The 21,084-nt window shown below is 47.7% G+C and overlaps 1 protein-coding gene across 2 annotated transcripts in view; it reads left to right on the top strand.

Moving 5' to 3' along the window:
* OLFM1 (olfactomedin 1) overlaps positions 1–21,084 on the top strand; it is a 51,887-nt gene that overhangs the window by 11,287 nt on the left and 19,516 nt on the right. Inside the window, exon 1 of one of the 2 annotated variants that reach the window (XM_083423812.1) lies at positions 12,251–13,014. The exons of the other annotated variant lie outside the window; for it this stretch is intronic. Coding sequence (XP_083279938.1) covers positions 12,865–13,014 — 150 coding nt within the window. The 5' untranslated portion in view covers positions 12,251–12,864. Of the gene's footprint in view, positions 1–12,250; positions 13,015–21,084 lie in introns of those variants that run through there. 2 annotated transcript variants of the gene reach the window in all.

The following is a 21,084-nucleotide window of genomic DNA, read 5'->3' on the forward strand; positions in this document are numbered from 1 at the left end:
CCCTTCAAAAGTGGCCCCAGATATATATATATAGAGAGAGAGAGAGAGAGAGAGAGAGAGAGGCCCCTGGAACCCAGAGCAGCTGGGTACTGAGATCTCCAGCCTCATCTTGGCATGCACAGGATTGTGTCGAGCACTCCCACTTTGTTAAGCACATGGAACCAGGTGCCTGGTGTTGTGAAAGAGGGTCTCATCCACCTCTCTGCGTGTCCTATGCCTAGAAAGCATGGGGTTGAGAGGGTTTTTTTGCTTGTCCCATGCTTTCTAGCCGCATGTCTGAGTGGTCTTTTCTGTTTGCTCCACTACTTTCCCCAGGAAAATCCACTATTTACGACTGAATCAGAGCAAACATCAATCCATGGAAAACCCAACAGGTGTATGCTCTAATTCAGTGATAAAGAGTGGGTTTTCCCAGAGAAAAGCGACTGAACAAGTGAAAGTGTGGACGAGCCCTTAACCCAGGGGCAACAATTCAAATGGGCAAGTTGCAAATTGGATTGTGGTGGGCTAAGTTCAGATCTTGCTTCTCTGCCACAGATCAGGCCAACCAGCTCTATATCTTTGCTGCTCAATCAATTCCAGCAATGCCTGTGGCTCAAATCCGGGGGGGGGGGGGGGGGCAGGAATAATCATGCCACATGTTATTCCTTGCCACCTGGCCATAAAAGAGCAAAACAGACGAAGGCCATGTGTGGATCAGGAAAATTAACTTCGAGCCCCCCAAATTTGGGATCCTCTCCAAACTGGCACCAAGGATTTTTTCCCTGCAGCATTTTGCAGCAAACCCCCCCCCCCCCCGTGTTTTGCAGTGCTCCACAAGCTGAGCAATTGGTATATCAAACACAGGGTTTGTACTTAGCATGAACTATGAACCCCGACATTCTGGATCCTCTCCAAATGGTGCCAAAGTGTGAATCCACAGCCAAGCAAATGAAATGGATGGCTTCTTGTTCATAAGCTAACCCTCTCCACACAGACACACACACACCCCTCCACTGGTCAATGCCTCTTACGCTCTTCACCTGTCCAATTCAGTTCAATGGCAATTAGTTTGGCATCACTTTGCACAAGGACACTAATCCTGATTATGAGGACAGATAAGACCAGTAATAAATATAACCTGAGGCTGAAAATGACCTCTCTCTCTCTCTTTATTGGTGAAAGCTGAAGTTGGTGAAATGTGACATGAATTGGCTCATGAGATGAGGCAGCTACCTCAAGTGATGGACTGGAGGGTTGCCATTTGATTCTTCCTCTGTTTCCACAGGTATTCTCCTCTCATCATGCTGATAACACACAGGTGTGGGGAGGAATCAAGGGCGGAGGTGCCTTAACAGGCAAGGCAAGATTTGGGCCATCATTATAATTTATAACATAGCAGGGCGAGAGGCAGGCAGGCAGGCATGATATCTGGGACACAATCTGCTAGCAAAAATGGAAATTTGCTGCCAAACAGCAACTGAGCTAAGTTAAAAGCACTGCTTCAGTTTAGGACCTGGATACACCAATTGAGCACTGCACTCTGCAAGTGAGGGCCTCCTGTGGATGCCATCACCCCACTGGCGGAGGAAGGGGCGTGTGGGGGGAGTGCACCGCCCCTGGCAGTGCGATCCCAGCAGGGTGCCATTGTGGCTGCACCCCACCCACGCTGGGTGCCACGCCCCTACGGGCAGCACACCACACCTCCGGGACACGCGTCACGTCCCTACAGGCGGCACGCTCCACCTCCTGGGGCTGAAGCATGAAGCTCTGCCACTGCATCACCCCAGGATGTCCCTTATGCACAATATAGGAATCAGGCCTTTAGTGTTGTGCTGCCTGCCTTTGGAATGCCCTGCCCTTGGGTGTTAGATATGCTCCATCTCTGCTGTCTTTTCGGCAACCAATGAAGACCTTTTGAAGAGCCTTTTAAGTGGAGATCTTTCACAGTCTCATGTGTACTGGAATTCTTTTTAGCATGCTTTCATTGTCTTATCGCTTCCTGATTGCCACCCTGGGCTCCTTTTATTAAATATAAATTTAAATAAATAAAGCTATCTAATCATCTCTTCCCTGTCTCTTCTTCTGGCTACAAGTATAAGCTGACCCCATCCACCTTTTCCTCGCAGGCCCTGATTTCAAGGCCACACAATATCTTTGTCCCCTTCGTCTCGGGACATGCTCCAGTGTGGTCAATACCCTGCTTAAAACATGGAGTCCAGGTCCTGAATAATTTAAACCCAATAGTACAAATTAAGCAAATGTTATTTGGTCAGATGCCATCAGATTTGATTTATGAGGCAGACACCTGAGCTGGTGTCATCTGATGGATCAGTCCAAGCTTTGCTTGCATGAAGACGCTCTGTGCCAAGCCCCATATGCCAGAGGATGACGCAGGAAGCCCCTTCAGTCTCTAGTGATCTTGGGGTGCTGAAACCCCAAGTTCTTTTAGGGGAAGAGTCAGTCAATAACCAAAACTTCAAGAGAAAGAATAGAAAGGAAAGGAAGGGAGCAGATAAAGGAAAGGACTGCTTCACACAGTGCATCGTTAAACCATGGAAATTGCTTTTTCTGCAGAAGGCAGATATGGCCACCAACTTGGATGGCTTTAAAAGAAAATTGGACAAGTTCATGGAGTTTTAGTAGAAAGCTACCAGTAGCTACTAGCCACAGTGGCTATGCTCTGTCTCCACAGCTGGAGGCAGCAATGCGCCTGAATACCAGTTGCTGGAAATAACAGGAGGGAAGATCTGTTATTGCGCTCAAATCCTGTTAGCTGGTTTCCCACAGGCAACTGATCAGTCACCGTGAGAACAAGATGCTGGAGTAGACGTGCCCAGTCCAGCAGGCTTGTCTTATATTCTTAAAGCTTACTCTCCCACCCCCAGTCCAACTGAATGACTATTTTGCCATTTGTCTTGCGATTCACATCTTTAGCAACTTTCCAACTGATCCAGGTTTCTCATTTTGCTCTTAAACAGCACAAAGCCTGATCAGCTGGAATGTTGCTAAAGATCTCACAAAACCCTCAGCTGCTTAGGCATTGCCTAGGGAGGGCTTATTCCAATCAACTGAAGCCACAGTTCTCAAAGTGAACAGGGACTAGGGAGGGCTAGATGGCTTTAAAAGAGGTTTAGACAAATTCAAGGAGGAGAGGCCTGACAATTATGTTCTTCCTCCACAGTTGGAGGCAGCAATGCTTTTGAATGCCAGTGGCTAGAAACTGCAGGAGGCAAGATACTGCTGTGCTCAGGTCCTGCTTTTGGGCTGCCCATTGGGGATATCTGGTGGGCCATAGCGAGAACAGGATGCTGGCCTAGATGGGCCACTGGCCTGATCCAGCAGACTCTTCTTGTGTTCTTATGTTAAGGGAGGTAAACGGTAAAGGTACCCCTGCCCGTACGGGTAATCTACGCTTTCATAAAGTTACAGCAAGGCAACATAAAGGTAAAAAAGGTAAAGGTACCCCTGCCCCTACGGGCCAGTCTTGCCAGGGTTGTGCGCTCATCTCACTCTATAGGCCGGGGGCCAGCGCTGTCCGAAGACACTTCCGGGTCACGTGGCCACCGTGACAAGCTGCATCTGGCGAGCCAGCGCAGCACACGGAACGCCGTTTACCTTCCCACTGGTAAGCGGTCCCTATTTATCTACTTGCACCCGAGGGTGCTTTCGAACTGCTAGGTTGGCAGGCGCTGGGACCGAACGACGGGAACGCACCCTGCCGCGGGGATTTGAACCGCTGACCTTTTGATCGGCAAGTCCTAGGTGCTGAGGCTTTAACCCACAGCGCCACCCGCGTCCCATGTTAAGGGAGGTACTGAAAACTTATTGTAGGGAGTTTTTTCCTCTCTTTTGCTGAGTTTGCTGGGGAGGAGAGGGGACGTATTGTCAAAAAGAAAGGGAATCGGAAGAATGGATTTTGTGTGTGGACCTTTGGGGAAGCAGGATGGTCATGCCCCATCGATATTTGCAAAGCCAGACCAAAGTAGGCACCTCCTAATTCAATTTTAAAATCTTGATAGAGAGCCACCTGTTCCCATTTAAAATTAATTGTCATTTTTTCATGTACTCAAAATGAAATGAAGACTTTCCCCGTCAGCTCTGCTTTATTCTGGGGCCTTCACTGCTCAGCCTACATGCTTCTGCCATATGTGGCTTGTTCCATTGCTGATGTAAGGACCAGCTGCTCTGAGAAAGGAAACATCCTCCGCGCAAAGCAGAGACATCTGCCAAGTGGGAAGAGGAGCATCACTAGATGGGCTTTAAGGATTTCAAAAACATCAAAACACGTCTTGATGTCCCTCTGCCAGTCCTCAGAGTGGCAGGTGGTTGGGTGGGAGGCAGGTTGGAAACAGAGCCTAAAGTTGCATGGAATAATCTCCAGTTTCATTTTGGGGTTACCAATTGCAATTTCAGAGAAGCAGAAATATTTATTGACAAGAAGGAAAGGGGGAAAAACAATTCACATGAACTCATGCAATACTAGGCTGCATCAACAGAAGTCTCCAAATCAAGGGGTGGAATAAGACTGCTGTATTCTGCCTTGGTCAGGCCCCACATGGAGTCCTGTGTCCATCTCTGGGCACATTGGTTTAAGAAGGATATTGACAAGCTGGAACATGTGCAGAGGAAGGTGACCAAGATGATGAAGGGTCCAGAAACCAAGCCTTAGAAGGAATGGTTACGGGAGCTGGGTATATTTAGCCTGAAGAACAGGAAACTGAGAGGAGCCATGAGGGCAATCTTCAAATATATGGAGGTCCATCCCATGGAAGACGGAACAAGCTTGTTTTCTCCTGTTCTGGAGGGTAGGACCCCAAACTAATGGATTCAAATGTGAAGAAAGGGGATTCTGACTAAAACTTAGGAATACAGTGGACACTTGGGTTGTGAACGTGATCCATGAGGGATGCACGTTCGCAACCCACAGTGTCCACAACCCGCAGTGGCACGTCTGCACATGCATGGGTTGCGATTCGGCGCTTCTGCACAGGCGCAAAGCACAATTTAGCGCTTCTGCGCATGCATGACCACCAAAACCCGGAAGTAATCCGTTCTGGTACTTCGGGTTTTGGCGGTCCGCAACCTGAAGTGTCTGTAACCTGAGGTATGACTGTAGCTTTCTAGGGGTGAGAGCCATTTGATAGTGGAATGAACTCCCTCGGGAGGTGGTGGACTCTCCTTCACTGGGGGGGTTTCAACCAGAGGTTGGGTGGCCTTCTGTCAGGGATCCTTTAGCTGTGATTCCTGCATTGGAGGGGGTTGGACTAGATGATGCTAGAATTCATTCTCTCAGGCTTTAGGGCTGCAGAGAAAAGTCTTTCTCAGCCATCAAATACCTGGGTAAAGAAGAACATTTAAAAAATCCCCCCTGAAAGTCATGTTGGAGACAGGCACACCTCACCAGGGAAGCCATGCCACAAGTGAGGAATTTGCACTGAAAAGGCCCTGACAGGGGTTAAAGCCAGCTGGTTAGCACCCCAGCGGTCTCACCACCAACAATGTCATGTCTGTCAATCATAGGATATTATTGTTACAATTATTCAATTCAGGCTTGTGTGTGCACGATACAATTTTTATTGAATTGTGTTTTGTTTTGTTATGTTTTATCATATATATATATATATATATATATGCTTTCGTAGATTTTCACGGGTACAGGAATGCAGGTTTTGGTGTCCTCGGGTGTCTTCCCGTGTAAAAGTTGGGGTGTCTAGGCGACGTTTCGACGAGGTCTCACTCGTCATCTTCAGGCTGGTGCTTTCGGCTTCTTGTTACTGGAACAGAGCAGGATCTCAGTGTTTGAGTTCCTATAAATACTGTTGAGGAGGTGTGGTGTATAGCCTCCAATGTTCTGGGCAGAGAGGAGGTTCCCAGGCTAGTGTGCCTTTTCTTCTTTTGTTCCTTAATTACTTGAGGGATATCTTGAGTGATTTCTTGAGTGATTTCCTGAATCCCACTTAGGTGGGTCATTAGGTGTGGATTAGTTGCTAAAGCCTTCGTGTCTTGAACTCTTGAACTTTGTGAAGAGTTTTTCTGAGAAGATGGCTGTACTGCACTTGGTTGTGCTCTGGCTTGGCTTCGTGTATAGGGGCGAGCTGTGGTTTTGTGGCCTGTGCCAGCCAGATCTGTGTAGGGATTGCAGGGGGGTGCAGCATCCGGAGGTGCCACCCTGGTTTGGCTACTGGATGGTGTCTGTAATTTATCTGTGGAGAGGGTCTGGGTTTGGGTCTGGTGTGGTTGATTGGTGATGGCGTTCTGTGTGCCTCTGGATCTGGTGTCAGATTTTGTGGGGAGGGCTAATTTCCAGATGTCTGGCAAGCGGGATGTGTCGTCACGCTTGTTCATGTTGTGAGGGTGTTTCTCTATCTCGATGGCTTCCATGATTATTCTCTTGTGGTGATGTTCCATGTTAAAGAGCAATTTGGAATCTGCAAAATTAATTTCGTGTCCTGTTTCTTTCATGTGTTGGAAAAGAGAGGAAGTTTTTTCTTCTTTTTTGACGGCATTCTTGTGTTCTGCGATACGTGCATTTATTCGTCTGTTTGTTTGTCCAATGTACGTGGCTGGGCAGACTTTGCAGGGTATTTCATAGACCCCCAAAAACCAAGACACAGAAGAAAACAATGGCATAGCCCTCCTTCCTTATATCAAGGGCACTACAGATAAAATTAGCAAAATCCTCCATAAACACAATATCAAAACAGCCTTTTGCACCAACCAAAAAATAGCCAATATCCTCAGAAACCCCAAGGATAAAATTCAGTTGGAAAACCAAGGGGTCTATGAAATACCCTGCAAAGTCTGCCCAGCCACGTACATTGGACAAACAAACAGACGAATAAATGCACGTATCGCAGAACACAAGAATGCCGTCAAAAAAGAAGAAAAAACTTCCTCTCTTTTCCAACACATGAAAGAAACAGGACACGAAATTAATTTTGCAGATTCCAAATTGCTCTTTAACATGGAACATCACCACAAGAGAATAATCATGGAAGCCATCGAGATAGAGAAACACCCTCACAACATGAACAAGCGTGACGACACATCCCGCTTGCCAGACATCTGGAAATTAGCCCTCCCCACAAAATCTGACACCAGATCCAGAGGCACACAGAACGCCATCACCAATCAACCACACCAGACCCAAACCCAGACCCTCTCCACAGATAAATTACAGACACCATCCAGTAGCCAAACCAGGGTGGCACCTCCGGATGCTGCACCCCCCTGCAATCCCTACACAGATCTGGCTGGCACAGGCCACAAAACCACAGCTCGCCCCTATACACGAAGCCAAGCCAGAGCACAACCAAGTGCAGTACAGCCATCTTCTCAGAAAAACTCTTCACAAAGTTCAAGAGTTCAAGACACGAAGGCTTTAGCAACTAATCCACACCTAATGACCCACCTAAGTGGGATTCAGGAAATCACTCAAGAAATCACTCAAGATATCCCTCAAGTAATTAAGGAACAAAAGAAGAAAAGGCACACTAGCCTGGGAACCTCCTCTCTGCCCAGAACATTGGAGGCTATACACCACACCTCCTCAACAGTATTTATAGGAACTCAAACACTGAGATCCTGCTCTGTTCCAGTAACAAGAAGCCGAAAGCACCAGCCTGAAGATGACGAGTGAGACCTCGTCGAAACGTCGCCTAGACACCCCAACTTTTACACGGGAAGACACCCGAGGACACCAAAACCTGCATATATATATATATATATATATATATATATATTGTAAAGAACTTTTGAGACTTCCTTTTTTTTACGTGTATTGCAAAATGCAATAAATCAACTCAAAATCAAAGCCCTGTACACATGGAATCACACACAGAGATACAAGAAGGGGAAGATTTGGTTCTGCAGAAGTATTAATGTAAGCATCTAAAGATAAGTTGAGCATAAGCCATTCGTGTGATGCAGCAGTTACTAAAGCTAATGCAATCTTAAGGCTCTATTAACACAAGTGTCGTGTCCAGATCAAGAGAAGCCATAGTTTCCTTCATATTCGGTGCTGGTCAGATTAGTCCTTGAGCTCTGCATCCAGGTGTGGGCACCACTCTTTTGACAAAGAATTGACATAGGAGCCTGTCCAGAGAGAATGCATAAACCATGATGTTTATGCAAAGGCTTTATTAAAGGGAAATCAATGGGCATCAAGAACCCAAAAGGGAGGTGCTGTAGCTCAGTGGTGGAGCAGAACACCCCAGGTTCAATCCTCAACTGCCTCTCCAGGTAAGACTGGGAGAGATTCCTTGCCTGAAACCTGAAGAGTCCCTGTCAGGCAGTGCAAGAAATCCTGAGCTATGTGGATCCAGGGCAGTAGAAGTCAATTGCCTATGATGGTTTATTTACACATTTAATCATGAAATATTTATATACCACTATATCACAAAAATAATATATATCGAAACAGTTGGCAATAGTAAAACTAAGACATAACAATACAATAAAAGCTTAACAAGCTAAAAACAAAAATGCTAAAAAAAAAATTTATATATTGTAAATAACTCTTCATTCCTTTATTCGGAATTATGAATATAGCCCTTTTTTTCAGGTGAGAGCTGTAGCTCAATGGTAGAGCACCTACTTTGCATGCAAAAGATCCTGGGTTCAACCCCCCAGTGGCATCTCCAGGTGGAGCTGGAAATGTCCCTTGTATGAAACCCTGGAGAGATGCTGCCAGTCAGTGTTGGCAGTACTGAAAGAGATGGACCGACGGGCCAACTCAAAACAAGGCAGCACACACACACACACACACACACACACACACACTGCCTATACAATTTTCTTTATTTATACTCCATCTTTTTCCCCAGACAGGGACTCAAGGTGGCTTACAGCTAAAATAAGAACAGCTAAAAACATGGTGGGGGGGTCATTAAAAATCAATTAAACATTAAGAAAATTAAAGCTATATCTATATACACAGAGAAAGAGAAATAGCTATAGCTAAATAAATATAGAGAGACGATATATTTTTTTAAAAATACAGACCATCCCAATAAAAACAGCACAGACCATCCACCTCATTAAATGCAGTCAGTTCCCAAAAGCCTGTTGGAACAAGAAGGTCTTTGCCTACCGGCAAAAAAAAACCAGCAATAAAGGGAGCCAGCCTGGCTTCTCCGGGGAGGGCGTTCCAGAGTCTGGGAACAGCTTGTTTATTTAGAATCATAAGGACTGGGATCTTAGTTTTGAGGGAGAACCATAACTAAGTGGCAGAGCACCCCTTTTGCATGCAGAAGGTCCCATGTTCAATCCCCAATGACATCGCCAGGTAGGGCTGGGAGAAATTCCCTGCCTGAAACCCTGGACAGTCACTCCCAGTCAGTGTAGACAACCCTGAGCTAGGTGGACCAAAGTTCTGAATTGGCATAAGGCAACTTCCTTTGTTCCTATTTAATTCACCCCTTCTAACTGCGGCACCTCCTTGGGGGGAGACTGCAATTCCAGTCTACTCTAGAAGGTGGCACCAGAGCCCAGCAATTCCTCAACATCTCTGGTGGCAGATGTTGTGTCATCCCTCCTTTACCACCCTTTGTCTGCAAAGAGGACAGAAACTCTGAACATCTGGGTTTTGAGGGGAGGTTACTGTTTTTGTTTTGTCTTCGTGAGGAGTCCCCTGGAAAGGAAGAAAATGAATTATTATTCCGTGCTTTCTCCCTTCGCAGCAAAATATTGCACGTACTTCAGCAAATATTAGCCCCTACGGAGTTCATGGAGACTTACATAGAGAAATGGGTGTAGGATTGCAGCCTTTTCTTCAGGTATCTGGAGAGTTGAGAAAGAGTTTGGTATTGGCGTTGAGGGACACTCTAAAGTGACATTTGGGGCTTCTGATCTTTAATGATTAATTCAATGGGGAAGCTTCATTTCACAGAATCATAGAGTTAGCAGGGACCCAAAGGGTCATCTACTCCAACCTAAGAATGCATCAAAAGAGTCAGTGGGTGCCTCACCAGGTAGCTGTAGTGTGTGTGTGTGTGTGTGTGTGTGTGTGTGTGTGTGTGTGTAAGGAAAATACCAGCCGGTCCTGTAACTCCCAGACCACCTTGTTTGAGGAACATAACTCAGTGGCAAAGCATCTGCTTTGCATGCAGAAGGCCACAGGTTCAGTCCCCAGTAGCATCTCCAGACAGTCCCCTGCCTGAGACTCTGGAGTGCCAATGCTGCCAGTCAGTGTCGACAATACTGAGCAAGAGGACCATTGGTCTGACCCAGCAGAAGGCAGCTTCCTATGGTGCTATTTGATTCAGCTCTTTACTCAGAACTATGAGGACTAGAATCTTACTTTCTTTTTATGAGACAGGGTACAGTTCAATAGCAGAGTGCTTGGTTTGCATGCAGAAAGTCCCAGATTCAGTCCTCTGGCCACATCTCCAGATAGCGCTGGGAATTCTCCACAACTGGCACCCAGGAAAGAGTTACTGCCAGTCAGTGTTGACAATACTGAGCTACATACTAGAGCTTTGTGTCTGACTCGGTATAATGCAGCTTCCTATGTAAAAAGAACAGCAGGATTGCAGATCCTGACGAGAACTCATGATCCAGTACAGCTCATGATTAGACCAGATTGAATCATGTCAGTCTGTTTTGGAATCTGACTTTGGCAGAATCCTCTCCCATCCCTTATGTGGACTTTTGCATGACTGGGGTGTGTCACCAACTGTACAAAGGCACTTTTTTCCTCTGGCACTGCCCATGACTTGCAGGAAGGGTCAATCATGAGGGGAAGTGGCCCTTGGGCTGAATCAAATGTTTATAGCCGTTTGGAGAAATTAAGATGCTTGCATGATCTTTGGCGACATTTTGGTTGGGCTCATTTCTTGGTCCAATTATGGATTTTTGAATTTAAGGAACAGGAGACTTTAAAGTTGCTGAGGGTGGAATGATAGTTGCAGGGAGGGACGTGAACATCAGAACAGTGGCGTAGCGTGGGGGGGTGCAGGGGGGGCCGGCCGCACCGGGCGCAACATCTGGGGGTTAGGGTTAGGGGGCGCAAATCCACAGGTTAGGGGGCGCAAATTACTTGCCTTGCCCCGGGTGCTGACAACCCACGCTACGCCACTGCATCAGAAGAATCCTGCACCTGGATCAGGCCAGTCCCTGAGTGCAACAGACATTTTCCCTACCTGTGGTTCCCAGCAAGTAGAAGCATAGAATCACAGAGTTGGAAGGGGCCCTGAGGATCCTCTAGTCCACCCCCCTGCAATGCTGGGATAAGCAACTGTCCCATACAGGGATCAAACCTTGGTATTATCAGCACCATGCTCTAACCAACTGAGCTAGAGACGACCCCCCAAGGTATACTATCTCCAACAGTGGGGATGTCTGGCTGCAGGATCAGCACAGAAGCCCATCTAATCCACTAGGCTGTTCCTATAGTTACAAAGCAGATGCCCGAGTGGAATGCCCACCACAGGACAGACGTGAGCACAACAGCAGTTCTCCCCACCTGTGATTCCCAGCAACAGGTATTCAGAGGCATCCTGCCTCCAATGCTGGGAGCAGAACATATGAAGAGCCCTGCAGCTGGATCAGGCCAAAAAGGGTCCATCTAGCCCAGCATCCTTTCCAGACAGTGGCCAACCAGATGCCCCAATGGAAAGAAGCCCACAAGCAGGATCTTAGTGTAACAGAAACTCCACAGTTGTTGTCCCCCATCATCTGGTATTTAGAGGTTGACTGTCCCTGGGCATGGAGGTTCTGCTAACCCAAGAGACTTCCATAAGAAAGGCCCTGCTGGATAAGGTCAGTGGCCCATCTGCTCCAGCATCCTATTCTCCCAGTGGCCAACCAGATGCCCATTGTGGGAATGACCTAAGTGCTACAGCAACTCCCCTCACCTGCATCTCCTAGCAAGTGGTATTCAGAGGTGGAGTGTCCCTGAGCATGGAAGTTCCACTATCACAATAGACTTCCATAAGAAAGGCCCAGCTATTAAAGGCCAAGGGCCCATCCAGTCCAGCATCCTGTTCTTACAGTGGCCAACCAGGTACCCCACAAGCAGGACCTGTGTGCAACAACAACACACTCCTGTGATTTCCAGCAACTGGCATTCAGAAGCATTGCTGCCTCCTGATGCAAGGAAGTTGGATCCCTGCTGGATTTTTCTTTCTCCCCTTTCCCTTTCCCGTTTGATCTGAGACAGTTCCTAGGCAGGATTTCTTCTCCGCGCCTTACCAAGAGGGGTCCTTTGCGGTCCCCTCCTTTCTTTGCTGCTGGATGCCGCCAGGGGGCGTCAGCGGGCGTCAGAAAAAGCCGGGCGGGAAGAGGAGGGAGGGAGGGAGAAGAAGGTGGGCTCTGGAGGACGGCAGAGTAGAAGGATGCTTTAACACCAGCCTGCGCTTGCTGGGCACGGCGGCTCCTCCTACCCTCTCTCTCCGCCACCCGTTACATCCCCGCCCCGCTCGCCCAGGCAGAGCCAGCGCAAGAGGCGCAGGAACAGGGGATGCTTTTGCAGAGCGGGCGCCGTCCAGGTTTGCAAAGGCGAACAGAAGCAGAACCGTTAGCCTCCGCCCCTTGCGTCTCCGTCTCTTCAATCTCCTGCTTTTTTGCAGAGCTTCCTGACTGAACCATCAGCCTGGTGCGACGCCCAGGAGCGGGTGAGGAGCGCCCAGGAAGCCTAGAGGGAGCTAAGAGGTGGTTGTAGTAGCCACCGGGTAGGGACCAGGTTGCCAGGCGCCAGGGCGAGCGGGATGTGGCAGGGTTGGCCGGCTGGTTTGGGTGGCTGGTGGGCGGCGGAGCCCAGCCTGGCGCGAAGCATGGAGCCCGGCTCAGAATGAAGGCGGCGGCGGCCGGGCTGCCCGTCGAGGCGAGGAAGGGGCGAGTCAGAAGAGGAGGAAGGAGGTGGAGGCGCCCCCCGACGACGCGATGTCGGTGCCTTTGCTGAAGATCGGCGTGGTCCTCAGCACCATGGCCATGATTACCAACTGGATGTCCCAGACCTTGCCGTCCCTGGTAGGGCTCAACACCACCAAGCTGACTGCAGCCTCCGGGGGCACCTTGGACAGGAGCACTGGGGTGAGTTGCCCCTTTCTTTGACGGGGGATGGGCTTGGGAGAGGGCGGGGAGGAAGGAGCAGCAGAGGAACATGGACCCTTAGTCCATCCAGCTCAGTAGTATCCACACTGACTGGCAGCTGTGGCTCTCTCCAGGGTTTCAGGCAGAGGACCTTTGTAATTGAATCTGGGACCTTCTGCATGCAAAGCAAATGCTCTGCCCATTAAGAAATAGCTGCTCCTGGTGAATGTAGGAAGCTGCCTTATCAGACCCTTGGGCCATCTAGCTCAGCAGCACCCAGACTGGCAGCAGTAGCTTTCCAGGGTTTCAAGCAGGGGATTGAACCTGGGACCTTCTGCATGCAAAGTAGATGCTCTTCCTCTGATTAACCTTAAGAGCTAGCCCTTGGTCCCTCTAGCCCAGTCCTGCCTGAACTAACTAGAAGAGGTTATCCCAGGTTTCTGGCAGGGACATTCCCAGTCCTGTCTGAAGAGGCCGTTGCAGGGTCAAACATGGGAACTTTTGCATGCTAAGCAAGCGCTGTCACTAAGCTATGATGGCCTTTACCCAAATGGGTGGGTTCTTGCAGAACTGGGAGCCTCCAAACTCTCTCCTCCTGGGAGACACACCTTTATAAGGGCAGGGTGGGTGGGTGCTGGCTGGCTGGAAGTGTGTAGATCACCTTCTGCCACCTGTGGTCAACTTGGCAAGCATCTACCCAATAGGGAAGGTTGCATACACAGAGACAGGCACACAGACAGACAGACATATTGCATCCAATCCATCAGAGTCTTTTTAGCAGGTGGCTTGGAGAGGGGCATATATCTAGTGTCACTCCCTTCCTCTCTTTCTAACTTAAAATAGTGTGTGTGTGTGTGTGTGTGTGTGTGTGTGTGAAATCATCCACCCTATAAGCAAAGTTGTCTTAAAATACTAACTTTGCTTATAGGGTGGATGGTTTCACACACACAAACTCATACACACGCCATTTAGTCGCCTCCCACCACCTAAATCCCCCCTCTGTAGATTATCAGGTGCAAATTTCATACAAAGGCTTGCCATTGCAGGCCTCACTGCTTTGAGTCCTTAGCAATGCCCTGACCACCAGCAGTCCTGCCTGCAGTTAGACATTTTGGCTTTCAAAGACTTCAGCTCTCTTTTCTCCTCATCCAGTCCTTGGGTGTCTTCAGATTGGGAAGTGGCTGAGGATCCTCTTTAAAAAAGAAAAAAAGAAAAAACAAGCAGTGTTTTGTGGGGGGGAGGGGGGCTCTGCCTTCTCCTCTCCATCCCATCCATCAGTGTCAGAGGGAGGAGAATGTGGTACCCAATTTTTGCATCTGTCCACACATATGACCTGGTGCAGCACTTTCTAAATGAAGGGATGGTTTGCATACCATCCTAGGACTGAAACATCAGGTGAGGTCTTGGAACACCTGAATATGCTTCCACATGTCAAACAATGCAGAAATCCCCCCTAAAAAACAGAATCACAGGAACTGTAGTTTTATCCCCCACAGGGTGACCATTTTCAGCACCCTTCACAAACTAGAGTTCCCGGGATCATCCAAGGAAGGACTATGCTTTAAATGCATGGCATGTATTCAGTCATGTACAATGCTGACCCAACCCTATTGCATGCAGAGTTTCATTCATACTTCTTTCAAGAAATGGCTTGTTCACCTTCATGTGTGAGCAGGTTCTGGGGTGAGATTTGGAAGTGTACTGTGTAGCAGGACAGTGTGTGAGCCTCAAAGAAAGAGAGCTTGCATCAGGGTCCCAGTCCTGTGCATGCTTATATGTCCCATATAAAAATAAAATTGGTGTGTGGAAAGATGGATTGAGTGGTGATTGTGATTGGTGGGGAGCATTGAAATACCCACTCTAAGGGGAATCCTCTTAGTGTTGGTCTAACAAGTGGACTTAATGCAGCGGGTTTGGAGTCTGTGATGTGCTTTGCTGGTGGGGGGAGAGAGCACTTTGTGGCTGAGAGTATGAACCCCCCCATAATCCGTCTCCCTAATTGTAAGCCCAGTGAACTGTGGCTGACCATGTTCATTCTCCTCCTTCCTGTTTATCAATCTCTTGCCCTGTGCAGTGTCAAAATTGTGGTGGTTTTTTTATAGCCACCTTATGATGTTGTGCAAGAAAACGGTGTACAGGTGGAGAAGTGTGATGGGGCCCACCAGTTCCCACCTGTCTCCTCCTCCTCCATCACCACCATTCCCTTCCTACCCACCCCACCCCTCAAAAAGAGGCATGAAGGCTATAGGAAGGAACAGCCTTGATTTATGCAGCAATTCATTTTATTTTTTCATCTTCAAAACGGGAGGTAGTTTTTGTCCAGGAATTAAGATGGCAGGGTGCAGTTGACTCTGGATTAAGCCCCATCAAAAACAGTGAGACGTCCTTCTGAGCAAACAGATGCTCAGATTTCTGCTGCAAATCACGCTGTTCATTGCAATATGGGGTGTGTGTGTGTTGCTCAGAAATGATTGCTGACTAGGTCAATTACCGTGTGTATAGAGGGTGAAACACAAGATTTATAAAGCAGCTGTAAATCTTTGTGTGTGTGGAGGGAGTAAAAACAACAACAACCAACAACACCATGTCCTGTATTTGCTGTTAAAACACAGGCTCTTTAAGGGATTAGAGCAAATGAAATTGAAAGAAGCAAGCTGAAGCGTGTGCAGAAAAGGGCGGCCAAATTGATAAGAGGTCTGGAAACCAAGCCTTATGAGCAATGGTTGAGGGAGTTTGGGATATTTAGCCTGGAGAAGAGGAGAAGGAGAGGGGATATGATAGCCAGTTTCAAACATCTGAATGCCTGCCACATGAACGATGGAGCAAGCTTGTTTTCTATTGCTCCAGAGGGCAGGACCCAAATCAATGGATTCAAGTGGGAAGAAGGGAGATTCCAACTAGACATTAGGAAGAACTTTCCAACAGTAAGGTCCATTCGACCGTGGAACAGACTTCCTTGGAAGGTGGTGGACTTCTTTACTGGAGATTTTCAAGCAGAGGTTGGGTGGCCACCTGTCAGGCATTATTTAGTTGTGATTCCTGCATTGCAGGGGGTTGGGCTGGATTACTCTTCCAATTCTACAGTTCTACGATTCTATGAAACCAATATGCTTTTGGGAATATTCCCTGTTGCTGAGGCTGATGTGCCATTTTTACAGTGGATGTCTCAGCTGAGCAGGGAAGATTAATGATCTATTCAGGGTCAGGAAGAGGAGAGGGAAGAATCTGCTACCCAAACTCTTTTTAGACTGTTCCCTCCACACTCTTCAGATGAAATCCCACCCCACCCCCAAGAAATCTCTCGGTTGTGATCATTATGGCTATGATTTAAGGTGTCATTTTGTTAGCCAGTTTCCTGGATTTAGGTTATTTTAGAAAGCAGAAGTCTAATGTGGGTGGAGAAGGGTCTGATATCTTTTCAAGGTGTGGTTTGGGTAATTTGCAAAAGGACCAGAGCTCTTGCATATGTGAGCCCCTGGATTTGAAAAGTACATCATCATCATCATCATCATCATCATCATTATTATTATTATTTAGGTAGGTATCCCACCTTTCCTCCAAGCAACTCAAGGTGTATAGTTCTCCTGCCTATTTTATCCTCGCAACAACCCTGTGAAGTAAGTTGGGCTGAGAGTAAGTGACTGGTGTAAGAGTTTCCTGACTGAGCTTGAACCCTGGTCTCCCAGATGCTAGTCCAACCCTCTAACCACTATGCCATGCTGGCTCTATTAAGATATTGTCTTCCTATTTCCAGGTGAGAAAGACAAAGGGGAGTTTGAGAGAATGTGACTCTTTGGAATCAGTGCCAAAAGGGTGTGTGTTGTTACTGAAGCAGGATAATGTTGTGATGGGGGTGGAAGGGGTGTGTTGATGTGGGAAGGGGAGACAGTGTGTGAAAGCAGAAGACATCCCAGTGTCCCAGAAGCTGGGTTGGGGATGGTTTTGCTATGATTCCTGCATTGCAGGGGGTTGGACTAGATGAGCCTTTGGGGTCTCTTCCAACTCCACAATTATATGATCCAGTGATCCCTGCCCATCAACCATGCTGGCTGTTGGGGCTGGTGGGAGCTGTAGTTTATTTATTTCATAAAATGTATATACTGCTTGGTTGTATAAAACCAAGCTGGAGTCAACTCTGGCTGGCAGCAGCTCTTTGGGTAAGGGAATGCAGAATCTGGGGTCTCAGTCCTCTCTCCCCTTGTCTGAAACATACAGATTAAATGTGGAAGGAACTATTTTCATTTGTAGGATTTTTTTTACTTCTCCTCCTTCTCCTCCCCCCCTCCCCACCCACTTTGGTGAAACAGACTGACCATAAAGATGCTTTTAAAGTGGTTAATTATTTACAGAGCTACAAAAATAGTCCCTAGAGCCGTTCTCTGGAACTCCAAGTACCTGGAAAATTTGGACAAGATGTTTCTCTGTCCATTCTAAAAGAATCACAGTAAACAGTAATGTGCATGATTGCAAATGGAAAGGTGGGAGTTGCCCAGTTTATCTGAGAATTGGGTTCTAAACAACCAGGTTCATACCCTCCTGCATTTCTCTGATGAAATAGGGATGTCCTATTCCATTAGTAGTAGTAGTAGTACCCCGGACATCTGACTGGGTTGCCCCAGCCACTCTGGGTGGCTTCCAACTAATAATAATAATAATAATAATAATAATAATAATAATAATACATTAAACATAAAAACTTCCCTATGCAGGGTTGCCTTCAGGTATCTTCTAAAGGTTGTATAGTTACTTGTCTCCTTGGCTTGGGGGTCACAAAACTCCATACCTTCCAACATTTCTCCGATGAAAATAGGAATGTCCTAAGGAAACGCAGGACATTCTGGGATTAAATCAAAAATTGGGATGGCTTCTGTAAATCCAAGACTGTCCCTAGAAAATAGGGACACTGGGAGGGGGGGGTCCTGCAGGTTTCACTCAGAGTAGACCCACTGATATCAATAGGCCAATGTTAGTCACAAGTGTTGATTTTCATAGGCCTGCCCCAAGTATGACTAATGCAGGATACAACCTCATGGAGGAGAGGGCTATCAGTGTCTACTGCTTTCACAGTCAGAGGTAGCAATGCTTCTGAATACCAGTTGTTAGAAGCTGCAGGTGGGGAGAGGGCTGCTGCACTCAAGCCATGCTTGTGGGCTTCCCATCTGGTTGGCCACTGTGAGAAGAGGAAGCTAGACTAGATGGGCTCCCTTTGGAGCCAAGGTCTTCTTAAGGAGGTCTGTTGTGACAGCACAACCTCCATACCAGATAATGGGGAATAACAATTGAAGAGTTCCTTGTTTTGCACCGCTTTCCCATGCGGGCGCAAAGAGGGAGATTCAGGGCATGACGCAGATCCCGCCACCTTCAAAGTTAAGTGATGTGACTTGATTTCACAGCATTCCTCCTAACCTCTCTCATGCGCAGATTAAAGGGGTGGAATAACTGCCCTGAGATCTGCAGATGAAGGATGGATAAGATAGAAGATAGATAGATGATAGATAGATAGATAGATAGATAGATAGATAGATAGATAGATAGATGATATAGATAGATAGAGATAGATAGATGATAGATAGATGATAGATAGATAGATGATAGATAGATAGATAGATAGATAGATAGATAGATAGATAGATAGATGATAGATAGATAGATAGATAGATAGATAGATGATAGATAGATAGATGATAGATAGATGATAGATAGATAGATAGATATAGATAGATATAGATGATAGATGATAGATGATAGATGATAGAAGATAGATGATAGATGATAGATGATAGATGATAGATGATAGATGATAGATGATAGATGATAGATAGATAGATATAGATAGATATAGATAGATGATAGATAGATTTCATGGTGGGTCCAAGCATCAAGGAGTTCCAGTGTGTGCTGGAGGGGGCCACTTTTTTGGTTCTTGGGACCTTGCAGTTTACCCTCAATTCAAGAGAAATTGTCCTCACACAACCTTCAGACCAAAACATCACAGTAAAAAGGCAGGTTTTTTAATACAACTGTATGATGGCTATGCCCTGCCTCTACAGCTGGAAGCAGTAAATGCTTCTGGACTTCTGTTGCTGGAAACTGCAGGAAGGGAGAGGGCTCTTGTGCCCGTGTCCTTCTTTTGGGGTTCCCATAATGGGCATCTGGGTGGCCTCTGTGAGAACAGGAGGCTGGACTATGTGGACTAGATGGCGTGAACCAGCTACAGAGCTCTTCTACCTCCACTATCAGAGGCAGTGTGTCCATGAATACCAGTTGCTGGGAACCACAGGGCTCTTGCACCCAAATACTTCTTTCAGGCTTCCCAGGAGAGGCATCTGGTTGCAACAGCATAGCATGGGTTGCCACGAGAGCCAAGCGGGGCCTGCCCACCCATGCAAGGGGGAGCCTGGCTGGCCAAGGCAGCTCTTGGTGGGCAAATCCCCCTAATGTCCTCAGAGAGGAGCGCCGGGCCAGGCTGCACTGGGGTCTTCCCTTCCCACCTCCCTCCATCTGTGCCTGCCCACCATGGGCCTGGGCTGCTCCTGCTGCTGTCTGGGGAGCACAGTCTGCTGAGCGAAAAGCAAGTGCCTCTGTGGTTGCCAGCCTCTGCTGGGGTCGGGGTGGTGAGGCCAGGCTGGGCTCTAGGGCTCAGAGACCCCTTGCAGACAGGCGTGGAAGCCAGGAGAGCCAGGGATGAGGCCTGCCAGAATCTGCATAGGCAGTGGCAGCAGCCCCTGACGGGCTGCTCTGTCACCTTTGCAGGACGGGACAGAAATCCTAACAGAAGCTGTAGGGGTACCTAGTTGTACGCTCGGGGCCTTGGCCCCCCTAGTCTCCCCCATGCTACACCACTGTCTGATTGTCCACTATGAGAACACAGTGCTAGACTACGTGGGCCCCCTTTGGTCTGATCCAGCAGAGCAATGTTAAATTCTTGGCAATGTTAGATGTGGAGATTGATGGGTCTGTGTTGGGCAAGGAGGGACCTCAGAAGCCCCCTCCCTCCAGCTTGAAACATTGTGAGGCTCTAAACATTCCTTTCCCATGAGTTCACTTAAAGGTAAAGGTAAAGGACCCCTGACAGCTAAGTCCAGTCATGAACAACTCTGGGGTTGCGGTGCTCATCTCGCTTTATTGGCCGAGGGAGCCGATGTTGAGTTCACTTAGGTGGTCTTAAATGAGTGACACCCACACACCCAAAGCCACACATCCCACCATCAGCTGCAAGACAGGGACAAGAAATAATTCTGGCCAACCCAGTGGTGTTGCATGAGCAAGCAGCGCCTGGGGCAGGCACATGCGTGACGGAAGGGTGCATGTGCGCCAGGTGCAGGCAGGGCAAAGAGGGTGAAGAAACCAGCCGTGGCACTGCAGCCAACCCCATCAGAGAGACCCTGCCCCACCCTGGAGCCAAGCAGGGGCACAGTGTGCCCACCCACACAGAGGGGAGCCTGGCCAGATGAGGTGGCATTTGGCTGGCGCAAAGCAGGTGCCCCCACACTGGGACCCCCAGCATGGCCTGTCCCAGTGCTCTGCTCCATGAGCATTGGTTCCACCAACATCAGGAGAGGAGCACCAGACCGGGCCATGTGGGGGTTGCCTGCATGGGGGGGCTGCTTTGCGCCACCTCAAAAATCTGCGTCCGGGGCAATGGCCCCTCTGGCATCCCCGAGCTACGCCCCTGGGCCCACCTTATAGGATTGTTGAATAGATTACTGAGATGATGTCTGTACTCTGAACACTGTAGTTACTAAACATTTTTATCTGTAGCATCTGGATGTGTAAAACTTTGAATTTTGTTCTTTCTCTATATAATTATCATCCTTTGCATTAATTGTCACTCACAACATGAAATAAACAGAATACAAAATTCAAAATAACACCAAAAGTATAAAAAGAACATGATGGACTAAAGCTGTCCATCCTGTAATAAAATAAAAAAAGGACAAACCCTACCCCACCTGGCTGAAAAAATGTGGTGTTGTAGTTTTAATCTCCACAGTAGAAGCTGGTAATAATGGTGACATGCATTCTTTCTTTCTTTCAATCTTTGATCCATTTCCTTATCTTGCCAGTCCT

Source organism: Podarcis tiliguerta, assembly GCF_965153285.1.
Source record: "Podarcis tiliguerta genome assembly, chromosome: Z".
NCBI classification, from domain to species: domain Eukaryota; kingdom Metazoa; phylum Chordata; class Lepidosauria; order Squamata; family Lacertidae; genus Podarcis; species Podarcis tiliguerta.